This window comes from Phascolarctos cinereus, unplaced genomic scaffold, assembly GCF_003287225.1.
Source record: "Phascolarctos cinereus isolate Bilbo 61053 unplaced genomic scaffold, phaCin_HiC Scaffold_3;HRSCAF=262, whole genome shotgun sequence".
Taxonomy (NCBI): domain Eukaryota; kingdom Metazoa; phylum Chordata; class Mammalia; order Diprotodontia; family Phascolarctidae; genus Phascolarctos; species Phascolarctos cinereus.
In genome coordinates, this window is record NW_027555736.1 from 165049526 (window position 1) to 165062895 (window position 13370).

Here is a 13370-nt window from a genome sequence, read left to right on the forward strand (position 1 = left end):
AGCTTGTGCTCTAAACCAGTGTTATCCTTGGCTACTTCTTCTCTTTTCTTAGCAGGGAGGCTGAGGGCCTTTCTAGGGCTTTGTGACTGCCTCATTTTAACTGTTTAGCATCAGTTAAAAGTCAATGCCTTTACTCTTGTCCATTTTCCATTTTTAAAATGTCAACATCTTGTTCTGATTGGAGCTTCCATAATTGCATGTGATGTAATTGGTGTTTACTAATTAAGAATCTTACAGGTAACTGAATCTGTAATTATGTCATTCCTGAAATTAATTATTTTTTGTCTATTTTAACTCATTTGTTTTGGACAAAGATCACATTTTATTTCATTTTTATTTATTTTTTTTGCTTTTTGGTGAGGCAGTTGGGGTTAAGTGACTTGCCCAGGGTCACACAGCTAGTAAATGTCAAGTGTCTGAGAACAGATTTGAACTCAGGTCCTCCTGACTTCAAGGCCAGAGCTCTATCCACTGCACCACCTAGCTGCCCCCGAAAAATCACATTTTAAGTACCAACGATTAAATTAATGTTTTGTAGATTGTCTGAAACTGTAATTCTTGGCATTTTATGCTTTTTTGATGCTTCATCATCATCACTATAGAATGTAGATCATAGATTTATAGCTGGAAGGGACCTTAAAGGTTACTGATAATTCTAACCTCCTTATCTTATAAATGGGAAACTGAGGTTCAGAGATGTCGAGCCCACAGTCTTACAAGTAGTAGTTACTGAAGACAGGATTCAAACCTAGGGCTTCTTGACTCCAAGTGTAGTGTTTTATACACTATACCATGGGGTTATCTGGGGCTGAGTGACCTTTTGAGTGTTTATCTTGATGTTGAATCTTTCTGTATTTGGTTAGGAGAGTTTTCAGAGGACCAATATAATCCATACCACATCCATACCAAAAGTTTTCCTAATTTAGTCAAGATCTTTCAGAGCTATGCTGTGCCAGAATGCCTTAAAAAACCACCTTCTTGCTATGATGAGGCATTGATGCGTAACTTTAGAAGGTACAGTGACCTTTTGGCCTCCATTTTATTTTTTCTTATTTTTAAATGTAATTATTTATTTATTTTTTTAAGGCAGTCGGGGTTAAGTGACTTGCCCAAGATCACACAGCTAGTAAGTGTTAAGTGTTTGGTCTGAGGTCAGATTTGAACTCAGGTCCTCCTGACTTCAGGGTCAGTGCTCTATCCACTGAGCCACCTACCTGCCCCTGGGCCTCCATTTTAAAGGGTTGATACATACTTGCATTTTTCTTTTACAGCCAGATATTTTATTTTGGGATGATTTATAAACTTTGATATTCATAAAAATGACATTTTGTCACAAAGAATTGTTATGCTTTCTTTACCTTTCAGATTTCCCATCAGATATTGCTAATAAGTCTCTTTCAGAGAGCACTTCTACAATGCTCTGGAAATCAAAAGGAAGAAGGAGAAGATCATCCCACCCTACAGCAGAATCCTCTAGTGAGCAAGGAGCTAGTGAAGCTGACATTGACAGCGATAGTGGTTACTGCAGTCCCAAACACAGCAACAATCAGGCTACAGCAATGACTTCCAGAAATACTGATTCTGGAACAATTAATGTATGTGACCATTGCCTAGATTTATACACTTATTGCATGTAACTGTGCTTAAGTTTTTACTTTCTCTAATAGTTGCTATGGAAACGAGAGGATGTTAGTTGAAAATTTATTTTACATTGAATTTACTTTTCCTTTTAAATTTATTGTTAAAGTAATGAATAGAGTGAGATTTATTTTTCTTAAAATTGTAATGAGTGTGCTATATTTATGGTGTGAAGCTTTTTGCAGAATTGAAAGTGTTTATTTTAAAGTGCAACCTCTAACACTTTTTTTCCTTATTTTTAGCTTGTGGAACCATCGTTATGTTCAGGTATTTATCTAAGTTCTGATACTATTATCTGCTTGCTACTAATCTCCATATTGTTTCATCCTTCTTGCTCTTCTTTCCTCCTTTTAGATCCTTTAAGGGTTTTAGCTTTTAGAGATGAGACTTGAAAATGGAAAAAAAAAAACCTAAAAAACTAGAAGTCTTCCCAGAAAGTTAAAATTAACTCAGATGATTGCCCTGAGCAAATTAAAAAACTTTGAAAGTATGTGGCAAGTTACAGCATGTGTTCAAAATGAGAATGTTATAAAAAATTTTTGATAATTTTCCCAACTTTATGTTATATTCTATGTTTAAATATGGGATTAAAAAGTCTGTCTGACTTTTATGACATGGAATTTAATTAAATTATGAAACATAGGAAATAATTCTCCTCTCCTCCTTCCCCTACTCCCATCCCCCTGACCTTCTTGTTTCTTTTTCTGAATCTTTTATCATAACTTGTAGGTGGAACAAGTTGGTCCAATGTAACTTCTCAGGCAACTCAGAAAAAACCTTGGATGGAAAAAAATCAGCTGTTTTCTAGAGGTGGAAGGCAAACTGAGCAAAGAAATAATTCACAGGTAACTTCTATTTCACATATTCGTAGAATCCAAGTTAAAAATCTGTGCTATTCAAAAATCCTATTCTACCCTTATCAGCTTTCTATCTTATTCTTCATAGAGACTCTTCCAAACCCAACTGTACTTTAACCCTTCAAATTGATAAGTGATCTAACCTACTTCACTAAAAGATTGAGGCCATTGAATGGGGAATACTATCTCAACATCTTCATTTATTTTTCTAAACCAAAGACCAAGGTGTCCTTACTCTTCAGTAAGGTTAATCTCCTCTACCTGATCTTATTGTTTCCCACTTCTTATAGGACTCTGATTCCTTTATTCATCCCCTTTTTCTACTGCATCTTTTAGATATTCTTCCCTTGTTGGTTCTTTTCCAGACTCCTCATTTATTATTTTTTTATCCAGTAAAAATCTGGCCTCCATTTCTTTTGATTGATTTCTTTGATTTAATTTCTTTCCCCATGCTTTTCATTGATTTTTATTCAGATGTTCTTAACTGTGTTTATTTCTCGGATTCTTGGATTTCCTTCTCTGATTAGATATTTTTAATATACAGTACTGTTCTACTCCCTTGTCCCTATTCCCTTGCTTTCCACTCCTTAATCTATCATCTTTCTTTTGGCTGAGATTTTTCTAAAGCCATATTCTGCTCATGGGTCTTATATGATACTTGTGAGGTCAAATTTGCCTCTGTATATTAGGTCCCCTAGTAAATCTTGCCAATATCTATACTTTGTGCATTTATGTTTTGACACCTGAGGCCTAGGGTTGTATTATTGGCTTCTTTTTTGTATTTATCCTCTGAGCATTTCAGCTTCAACTATTTTTCCTATATTTCTAGCAGTTCTCTATTTAGCTTGGTAGATATGCTTAAGAAATTTTCTACTTCACTCTTCCTTTTCAGTTTAAAGTTCTTTTGATTAGATTTGTAAGACTTTAAGCAAGAATATCCTTATTAGCACTTGTTAGGTGCCGTCCTTGTTTAGGAACTTGTCATTCCTATACTTTTAGCCATAGTCCAGATCCAGTTCTGAAATCCATTCTCAGAGATAATCATATTTAACCAGCTTTTCACTTCATAAATCTGCTTTTTTCTTTTTTAATCCCTTGCCTTTGATGAGCAGAAGTGATAGAAACACTGCTTATAACCCTAAGGCCTTCAATTTTTTTTTTACCCAGGGCTTTGCAATATTTGATAATTGTTTTTAGGTTGTTCTTTTTGACTGCCTATGTGAGTGGTGACAAGTTGGTAGTGGTAATCTGATTTGACAAGTCTTGGATGGTTCTTTTAAATGTCTCGGGTTTGCCTGGGAAAGGAGCAGACTACTCGGGAAGATACCAGACATCTCTTATCAGATTTATAAATATCTGTTTCAGTACCCTTCAGCAAGGAGTTACTAAGTACTGCTAGTAGTCACGTTTTCCTGTGATCTTCATTGGATAATCTCTCTACTAACTTGATCGTATCACTCCTTGGAGAACAAGCAGCTGCTTCCTCTTTAGAGTGTAAAGCTCCCTTCTCTTTAGGGGACAGAACATCATTTCTATCCCTTCTTAGGTCTTCATTTTGCCTGCAAAATAGCTTTTTAAAAAATCTGTTTCTTACCTTCAGCAGTTATCCACTTTAACTTGTTCTAAGCTTTAGCATTCTTGACTTTTCATAGGACAGTACAATGCTGTTCTTTTTGTATTCATTGTCATTTATTTGCCCTTGCTTCCATTTTATGTTATGTGTATTTTTAAAACCAAAGTTGTTTGGTGAGTTCCCTGTGTGTTTACATTAGTTTCTAAATAGAACTTCTGTTTTTTTCTTTGCAAGAATTGTCAGGATTTTAAAATTTTTTCTATTTTATCTCTCTTTGGCTAGCTTTCCTTGTAGAATTTTAGGTCATAGTATTCTGCTTGCTTTAACTAGAACTTTGAAAATTGAATATCCAAAATCTAGTGGGCATCAAACTCTGCCCAGCTTTCTCTTTACTGATTATTATGAACTCTAACATGGCATGGTCACTTCCTCCAGTTGTTTCCCATCATTTCTGCTTTAGCAGCCAGCTTGTCCTTATTAGGAAGAATCAGCTGTTTTCCAGGAAGCAGAATTAATGCCACCTGGAACTTCTTTGTCTGAGGGGTTTAGGCTTTTAAATCCCCTGGCAACAAATGCTTATTAAATTGCTAAACTGGTAACTAGCCCTGATTTGTAATGAACTTACCTAGAATTTTTAAATTCCATTTTTATTTCTAAAGAAAAAAAATCACATTCTTTGATGTCAGTAGGGTGATAGGCTGCCTAAATGACTTACTGATCTGAATCTTTGCTTTAGTCTGGTCTTGGTGAAATTTAGGAAAGCTGATACTAAGGTATCTTTACTGTGAATTCACACTGGAAAACTGACCTGTGGTTACTTCTGTAAGAACAAATTGTTGTTTATGGAAAACCTATTAGGCAAAGATCTGCCTTTTTTTTTTTTTAAAGCAGGAATTGTAAGCAACTCTCTAGTTTCTGTTAACAGATAAATATCGGTAGAATGTCAGACTTGAGAGTCCTCATGGTCTGTGGTCTTTTCCAGTGCTGGTAGCTGAAAAAGAATTCCTATAATCCAACAAAAGGTCATTCAGCCTTTCCTTGAAGACCTCAAATGAGGGGGAATCTGCTGCATTCCAAGAGAGCCTTGTCCATGTTTGTAGATAAGCTTGAATTGTTAAGAATTCCTTCTTTAGGGGCAGCTAGGTGGCACAGCGGATAGAGACTGGCCCTGGATTCAGGAGAACCTGAGTTCAAATCTGGCCTCAGACACATAACACTTATTAGCTGTGTGACCCTGGGCAAGTCACTTAACCCCACTGCCTAACCAAAAACAAAACAAAATGAACAAACAAACAAAAAAGAATTCCTTCTTTAATCAAGCTTAAATTTACTTCTTTGCAGTTTCACCAGTTGTTCTAGGTCTGCCTTCTGGGGCAAACAAAACAAGTCTGATTATTTTTCCATGTAGCAGCCCTTTAAATACTTAAAGACAACTGTCCTGTTCTTCTCTATCATATATATCCCTAGTTCCTTCACCTGATTCTCAGATGGCATGGACTCAAGGTCCTTAGCAATCCTCAATACTCCTCTGATTAGTCTATAGCTTATCAGTATCATTCTTAAATGTGGCACCCACAGAAGAATGGAATATTTCAAGTGTAGTCTATCCATAGCTAAGTACAATGTGGCTCTTACCTCGTAGTTTTCGACTCTTAATGCAGCCTAAAGTTATTGCCAGATCATTCTGTTGATTCATTAAGCTTAAAGGCCACTAAAACTTGTAGATCTTTCTTAGATAAACTGCTGTTTAGCAAGCCCAAGTACTTATAAAATCAGTTTTTTAAACCCAGATGAAAGACTTTATTAACTTTATTAAGTTTCATTGCCATATTTTAAAAACACAGATTCCTACCTTCAGGTTATAAATTCTGATTTTACCAAGCTTTTCAGAAATTGAAGGCTTCAGTTTTGAGCTGGCAGCCTGCCTCTGAGAAAGTCTATGGAGGGGAGAAAAAAAATCTTGTATTTTTTCCTCAGTGGGAAGGATAAGAAATATAAAACTGGCAAGGTTGGGAGAAGTATAGTGTGTTAGTGAATATCATGTTGAACAGAATATTTCTAATATTGATACCTAAAGATTAGTGTGTGTGTTGTTTTTTTTGTCTTATCTCATTATTTATCATAGTAGTCAAATCATGTCTTTAATTGTTTTCTTAAGAAGCTCTATGCAACCCTTTATTCTGACCTACTCTACTTTAGGCTTTATAATTGAACAATAAAGCTCACAAACAACTTTTGTTATTGATTTTATATTGTTGTATATATTTTGTCTCAACCAGGAAGAATTTATTTTGCAAAGCTGAAAAAATAATTTTTTAAATTTATTTCACAAGCAGATAATTTTATTTTGTAGTCAATTGGACTTTTTCTTTACTCTTTCTAGTGTTTTCTGTGGGCAGTTTAAATGCATATTTTATTGTTTTAATTAATTTATTTTTAGTTTTCAACAATCACTTCCATAAGCTTTTGAATTTTAAATTTTCTTCCCATCCCTCCCTACTTCCTTTCCTAAGATGGTATGTAATGTGATATAGACTCTACAAACACATTCCTGTTAGATACATTTACACATTAGTCATGTGTGAAGAATTGCAAACAATAGCGGGAGCCAGAAAAAAGAAAAAAAACAAACTAGAAGAAAAAAAAAAGAGCAAATAGTATGCTTCAATCTACATTCAAACTCCATATTTCTTTCTCTGGATGTGGATAGCATTTTCTGTCATGAGACTTTTGGAGATGTCTTAGATCCTTGCATTGCTGAGAGGAGCTAAGTCTATCAAAATTGATCATTGCACAGTATGGCTGTTGCTGTGTGTACAGTGTTTTTCTGGTTCTGCTCATTTCACTCAGCATCAGTCCATACAAGTCTTTCCAGGTTTTTCTGAAGTCTGCCTGCTCATCATTTCTTATAGTACAATAGTATTCCATTACATTCATATACCACAAGTTGTTCAGCCATTCCCCAATTGATGGACATGTCCTCAATTTCCAATTTCCAGTTCTTTGCCACCATAGAAAGAGCTGCTATGAATACATGTGAGTCACTTTCCCATTTTTATGATCTCTTTGGGATACAGCCCTAGAGGTGCTATTGCTGGGTCAAAGGGTATGCATATTTTTATAGCCCTTTGGGCATAGTTCCAAATTGCTCTCCAAAATGGTTGGATCAATTCACAAATCCACCAACAATGTATTAGTGTTTGAATTTTCCCACATCTTCTCTAGCATTTATCATTTTCCTGGTTTGTCATGTTAGTCAACCTGATAACTGTGATGTGGTACCTCAGAGTTGTTTTGATTTGCATTTCTGTAATCGATAGTGATTTAGAACATTTTTTTATATGACTGTACATTGCTTTTTAATTTCTTCATCTGAAAATTTCCTGTTAATATCCTTTAACCATTGACCAATTGGGGAATGACTTATATTCTTATAAATTTGACTTAGTTCTCTATATGTTTTAGAAATGAGGCTCTTATCAGACCCACTGGTTGTAAAAATTCTTTCCCGGTTTTCTGCTTCCCTCCTGATCTTGGTTGCATTGGCTTTGTTTGTGCAAAAAAAAAAATCCTTTAAAAAAAAGGATTTAAACCACTTTAACATACAACATTTAACAAGAACATTAATGTTTTAAATAACAATCTGGAAATTATAGATGTTTACCTTCAGTGAAACTTATATTTTCAGTTTAATGATTTTTATAAATGATATCTTTCATCTTTATTAAGGGTTCTCAAACCTATAAATGAATAAGTTTAGTTTTTGCTTTTAGGACTCATGGTCACCTCCACATGATGAAATATTAGATCAATACTTTGTATAGAGAAACCCAAATTGATACAAATCTACCATTTTTAAGCTCATAGGCTCATAGTTTTAGAAGCAGAAGAGATCTTAAATGTCATCTAGTCCAGTTCTTATATTTTACATGATGAGGCAACTGAGTCCCAGAAAAATTAAATGACTTCTCTAAAGTCTCAGAGCTAGGATTACATCCTAGCTAATTTGATGCCATATTTTGCAATCTATGTACTCTGCTTTCTGGAGCCTGATATTTTCATTAGTCTGTCATCATGTATTTTATAGCCCAGTGGGAGCCATATTGACTATAACAATGTCTGGTCGTGTATCCTCACTGTTAATGTGACAGGAGCCTGCAACACAAAGACTCAGTACCCTTATCAGCTTATCTCTTAGAAATAAGAATTAGCTCCTAAGAGTGTAAAAAAGTTTCAGAGCCCTCTTGGGTTTGCTTCAGATTAAAGAATTCAAGGCATGTGTAAAAGCTTTTCATCTTAAGGTCTTTCTTGATCTGGTAATCGCACTGTTTGAGTTTAGTTAAAAGTTTTGGTAGCTGAGGGAACCTAGAGACTATAGTTTTTAATCCTTTAATTTTTTTCTACATAAGGAAAGTGTCTAACACTGTAAAAAATTGAGTACTTCAAAAGACGTGATTTGAAAATAGGTATTAATTATAGAATTACTGTTTAATGTGCTGTTTATTTTGGCCCTTTTTAAAGCTGAGCATTTTGCTGTATTGTAAACAGTAACAGCATTTTACTTGAGTGTGTTTTAATGAAAAAGCTATTTTAATATATCGGCTTTCTTGGAAATTCCAGATTTAAAAAGATTTTTTTAAAGTATAATTTAAAAATGGTGGTGATAGTGAATATTGAAAAAAACATTTTTATTAACATTTTCATTTGTGATTATTGTATTAAATTAAGTAATTTTTAAAGGTTAGTAGTATGAAATCCTAGTTTGTTTTTTTTTTGTTCTTGGGGTGTATTTAGGTTGGATTCAGATGCCGTGGACATAGCACATCCTCAGAAAGAAGACAGAGTTTGCAGAAGAGACAAGACAATAAACCATTAAGCAGCCAATCTCACAGAGTAGAACCAAGTCCCGACCCATTGTATTTTGAGGTATTCTTTTTTCCTCTGTATGATGCTGGTGATTTGTACCATGGGACATTTATTTTGGATTTTACTTTCATTACTCTCTCGACAATTGTTTAATTTTTGTTATTTATATCCCTAGCACTTATGTGACACCTGATACAGAGGTAATTAATAAGTGGTTGTTGTTGTTGTATGAGTACACTGATCATATGATATTTTTAAACATACATCCTGTATTAGATTTTAAATTTCTTGAGGTTAAAAGAAGTACCTTTTTAGGGTCATAATGTTAGTGGCAGAAGAAACCTTAGATATGAGAGCCAGTTTCCTCATCTTACAGATGAAGGGACTGAAGCTCATAAAACGTAACTGATTGCGTAGGCCACATGGTTCTTGGATTCCAAATTCTGTATTCTTTCCATTATTTTGTTTCTTTTTTTATGTGTTGATTCAAAATTGAAATACAGGTTATGCTTAATAGGCCAATTTTAATGTAGCAACCACTGCATTATCAAGCCATTAAAAAGCAAACCCAAAAAATCCCAACTTGAAAATGGCAAATAGGAACTAACTTTTAGTGTTTTCTTTTTGTGAAGACTGAAGAACAAGTGAGATAAAGAGATTACAGATATCATCATTTAAGATGTGAAGGTTAATGCTGCTTACAATCCATTTTTTTCAGTTGGCTACACCAATTATTGTTTTGTAGATAACATTCTTGGTATCTACAAGGACTACAATGATTTCATGTTAGTTCCAGTCTTAGCTTAGTGACAGTGTTTCAAAGAGCTTAGCTTACATTCTAGCAGAAGGAGACAATGTGCACACATATAAGTCACTACAAAATAAATGCAAGTTAGTTTAGGGAGGGATGCTACCAGCAGGTATGGGGATTCGGTAAATCTTTGGGTATGTGGTAGTGCCTGAGCTGAGTGCTGATGGAAGTAAGGTATGCTGAAAGATTATGGAGGTTGGAAGGAGAGAGCACATTTTAGGCATTGAAGACAGTCAGTGCAAAGTCTTGGAGAATAGAGGAGTCCCACATGTTAGGAACTGCAGGAAGGCCTTGCATTGGACTCTAGAGCATGGGAAGAGAAATTATGTGTATTAAGAAATAGTTGAAAAAGTTGGTTGGGTCCAGATGATAAAAAGTTTTAAAAGCCAAACAAAAATTTGTATTTGACCCTAAAGGCAATTGGGAGCCAGAGGAATTTATTGATTAGGGGAGTAACATAGGCAGACCTACATTTAAAGGTAAAGTTTGGCAGCTGCATGGAGCAGATGCTAGAGAGTGAAGAGGCTTGAGGCAGGGAGACCAGTTAGAAGGTTATTCAAATAATCCATTTAATAGGTGATTAGGGCTGAGTTGTGAAAGGGGGACCAGTGCAAGAGATGTTGTAGAGATAGAAGTAGAAGGATTTGGCAGCTAGTTGGATATGTGCAGAGAGAGAAAATGAGGAGTTAAAGTTACCTGGAAGGCTAGAAAGATGGTGATGCCTACAGTAGAAATTGGACAGTTTGGAAAAGGGCAGGATTTTTTGGAGGGAAAGATAACAAGCTGGGTTTTTTTAGGATATATTAGATTTGGTATGTACAGTTTGAAATTAGACAGTGATATGGGACTGGAACTTAGGTGAGAGTCTGGGACTGAATATTTAGATCTGGATGGATAAACTGATGAGAAACTACCAAGTGAGATAGTGTAGGGAGAAAAGAAGAGAAGTGGGTCCAAGACAGAGGTTTGGGGTTTATCCATAGTGGGTATGATACGGATGATGATCCAAGCACAAGAGACTGAGAAAGGGAAGTTAGACAGGAAGGAAGAGAACCATACAAGAATAATGCCAGAAAAAGGCCAGAGAAAAGAGAGCTTCCAGTAGAGGAGAGTGTGGTCAACAGTGTTAAGAAGACTAAGGATTGAGGAAAAGGCTATCATATTTGCAGTGAATATAGCACTGGAAACTTGGGAGAAAACATGTTCTATTGAGTGAGGTCAGAAGCAAAGTTACAGACAGTTTAGAAGAGAGCTGAGAGAAGAGAAAGAAGGCTTTTTCAAGGAGTTTGGCTATGATAGAAAAAGAGAGATAGAATGCTCGTTAGTAGGGATAGTTAACTAGTGGGAGATGGTAGGAACTCCAAGGATGTTTTTTTTAAGGGTTGGGGAGATTTGGGCATATTGGGAGAAAGAGGAGAGAAAAACCAGGAGTTTAGGAGATACTGAAGAAAGAGAGAGAGAGAGAGAGAGAGAGAGAGAGAGAGAAGAGAGAGAGAGAGAGAGAGAGAGAGAGAGAGAGGAGAAGAGAGGAAAGGAGAAGGGGTAAGGAAAATGAAGGAGAAGGGGGGAGGGGAGAGAGAAAAAGAGAGATTGGGGATGATTGAGGAGGGGCAATTTGCTGGCGCAAATGGGAGGGCTTGGGGTTTAAAACATATGTAAAGCCTTGGTAGGGAGAAGACCTTCGTCTTCGTCAGAACGGAATAAATGAGGAAATAGTGGAAGATGATGTCAAGGGTTGCCCTCAGATATCATCCTCTTAGGGCTTCCTCCAGCTCTCTTTAGTAGAGTACAAAGAGCAAGTGAATGAAGTCAGTAGTCCAGGGTTAAGGATTGGTACAGCATGGTAATCACATGGGGGAGGAGGTGTGGGGGAGAGCAAGGAATGTGAGAGTAGAAGACATTGTGGTGTTGAACTGGTTAACTATAGGATTAAGATTAAGAAAGTAGAAAACTCAAGTTAGAACAGAATTTCAATAAGTACTGAGGGCTGGAGATTGGATGTCACAGTGAGGGCAAGGATTTAGGAAATGGATAAGTCGTATAGAAAAGTAGAATATTAAAAGTATTTGAAGAGACAGAAAATGTCAGAATTTTTCGAACACTGTTAAGCACAGTGTCTTGCCTATTTATTTCAATAAATATTTGTTTAGAACACTTATGAGTAGAATTAAATGTGTTTCCTTTTCCAAATATTTTTTATTTTGAATCATCCAGTACTTATTAAGCATCATATGCAGGGCACCACTGTAAGTTAAGGGTAAAGAAATTGTATTTGAAGAAGTTATGGTTTGGTAGGAGGATAAGTCAAATACAGTAATTAACTGATAGAAGACAAGATGAAAGTGCTATGGGGGTTCAGAGAAGGGAAATATGAGATGGCATTTGAAGTAATCTTGAAGGTCAGTCAATCAGTAAACATTTATTAATTGCCTCCTTTGTCCCAGACACTGTGCTAAGCGCTAGGGATACAAAAAGAGGCAAAATTCACTCTCTGTCCTCTAGGATCTCACAATCTGTTGAGGAAGAAAACAAGCAAACAGACATGTACACAAACAAATTGTGTAGAGCGTAAGTAGGAAGTAATTAATAGAGGGAAGGCACTAGAATTAAGGGAGACTGGGATAGGCTTCCTATACAAAATAGGATTTTAGTTGGGACTTAAAGGAAGCCAGGAGGCAGAGATGAGGAGGGGAGAGCGTTCTAGGCATGGGGGACAACCAAAAAAAAATTCCCAGAGCCAGGAGGTGGAGTGTCTTGTGGAACAGCCAGGCAGCCATTGTCACTGGATAGAATATGTCGTGGGGAGCAAGGTGTAAGAAGACTGGAAAGCTAGCAGGGGGCTAGTTCATGAAGGGCTTTGAATGCCAAACAGGATTTCCTATTTGATCTGGAGAGCTATAGGGAGCTATTAGAATTTATTGAGTAAGGAGATGACATGGTTGGACCTGCACTTTAGGAAAATCACCTTAGTGGCTGAGTAGAATGTGGAGTGGAGGAGAAATTTGAGGCAGGCAGACCCACTAATAGTCGATTGCAATAATGTAGGTGTGAAGTGATGAGGGCCTTCATCAGTAGCGGTGGTGTCAGAGGAAAGGGGGATGTTCTTGAGATATTGCAAAGGTGAAATCTACAGACGTTGGCAACAGATTGATAAGGAATTGAGGATGATACCTAGGTTAAGCCTAAGAAACTGAGGATGATGTAGCCCTCTGAAGTAATAGGGAAGTTGGGGATGGGGTTTAGAGAGGGTAAAATAATGAGTTCTATTTTAGACATGTTTAGTTTAAGCTGAGATGTTTACTGGACAACAAGTTTGAAATGTCTGAAGGCATTTGAAGATAGGAGATTGGATAACAGCAGAGAGGTTAGTACAGGATAGGTAGATTTGGGAATCATCATCATGGCCAATATGGAAATTTGTTTGGCATGACCATACGTATTTTTGATGAGTTCTATTTTTATTGCCTTCTCAATGGGTAGAGGAGGAGGAAGGGAGAAAATTTGGAACTGAAAGTATAATAAAATTGAATTTTAAAAAAAAGAATCATCATCATAGAGATGGTAAATATCCATGGGAGCTAATGAGATCACCAAGTGAAGTAGTTTAAAGGGAGAAAAGAAGAGA

The 13370-nt window shown here is 36.1% G+C and overlaps 1 protein-coding gene across 3 annotated transcripts in view; it reads left to right on the top strand.

The window, feature by feature from the left end:
• SECISBP2L (SECIS binding protein 2 like) overlaps window positions 1-13370 on the top strand; it is a 78890-nt gene that overhangs the window by 16979 nt on the left and 48541 nt on the right. For all 3 annotated transcript variants that reach the window (XM_020977697.2, XM_020977641.2, XM_020977553.2), the window contains exons 5-8: window positions 1366-1595; window positions 1881-1905; window positions 2368-2483; window positions 8863-8994. In XM_020977697.2, coding sequence (XP_020833356.1) covers window positions 1366-1595; window positions 1881-1905; window positions 2368-2483; window positions 8863-8994 — 503 coding nt within the window. The remainder of the gene's footprint in view (window positions 1-1365; window positions 1596-1880; window positions 1906-2367; window positions 2484-8862; window positions 8995-13370) is intronic.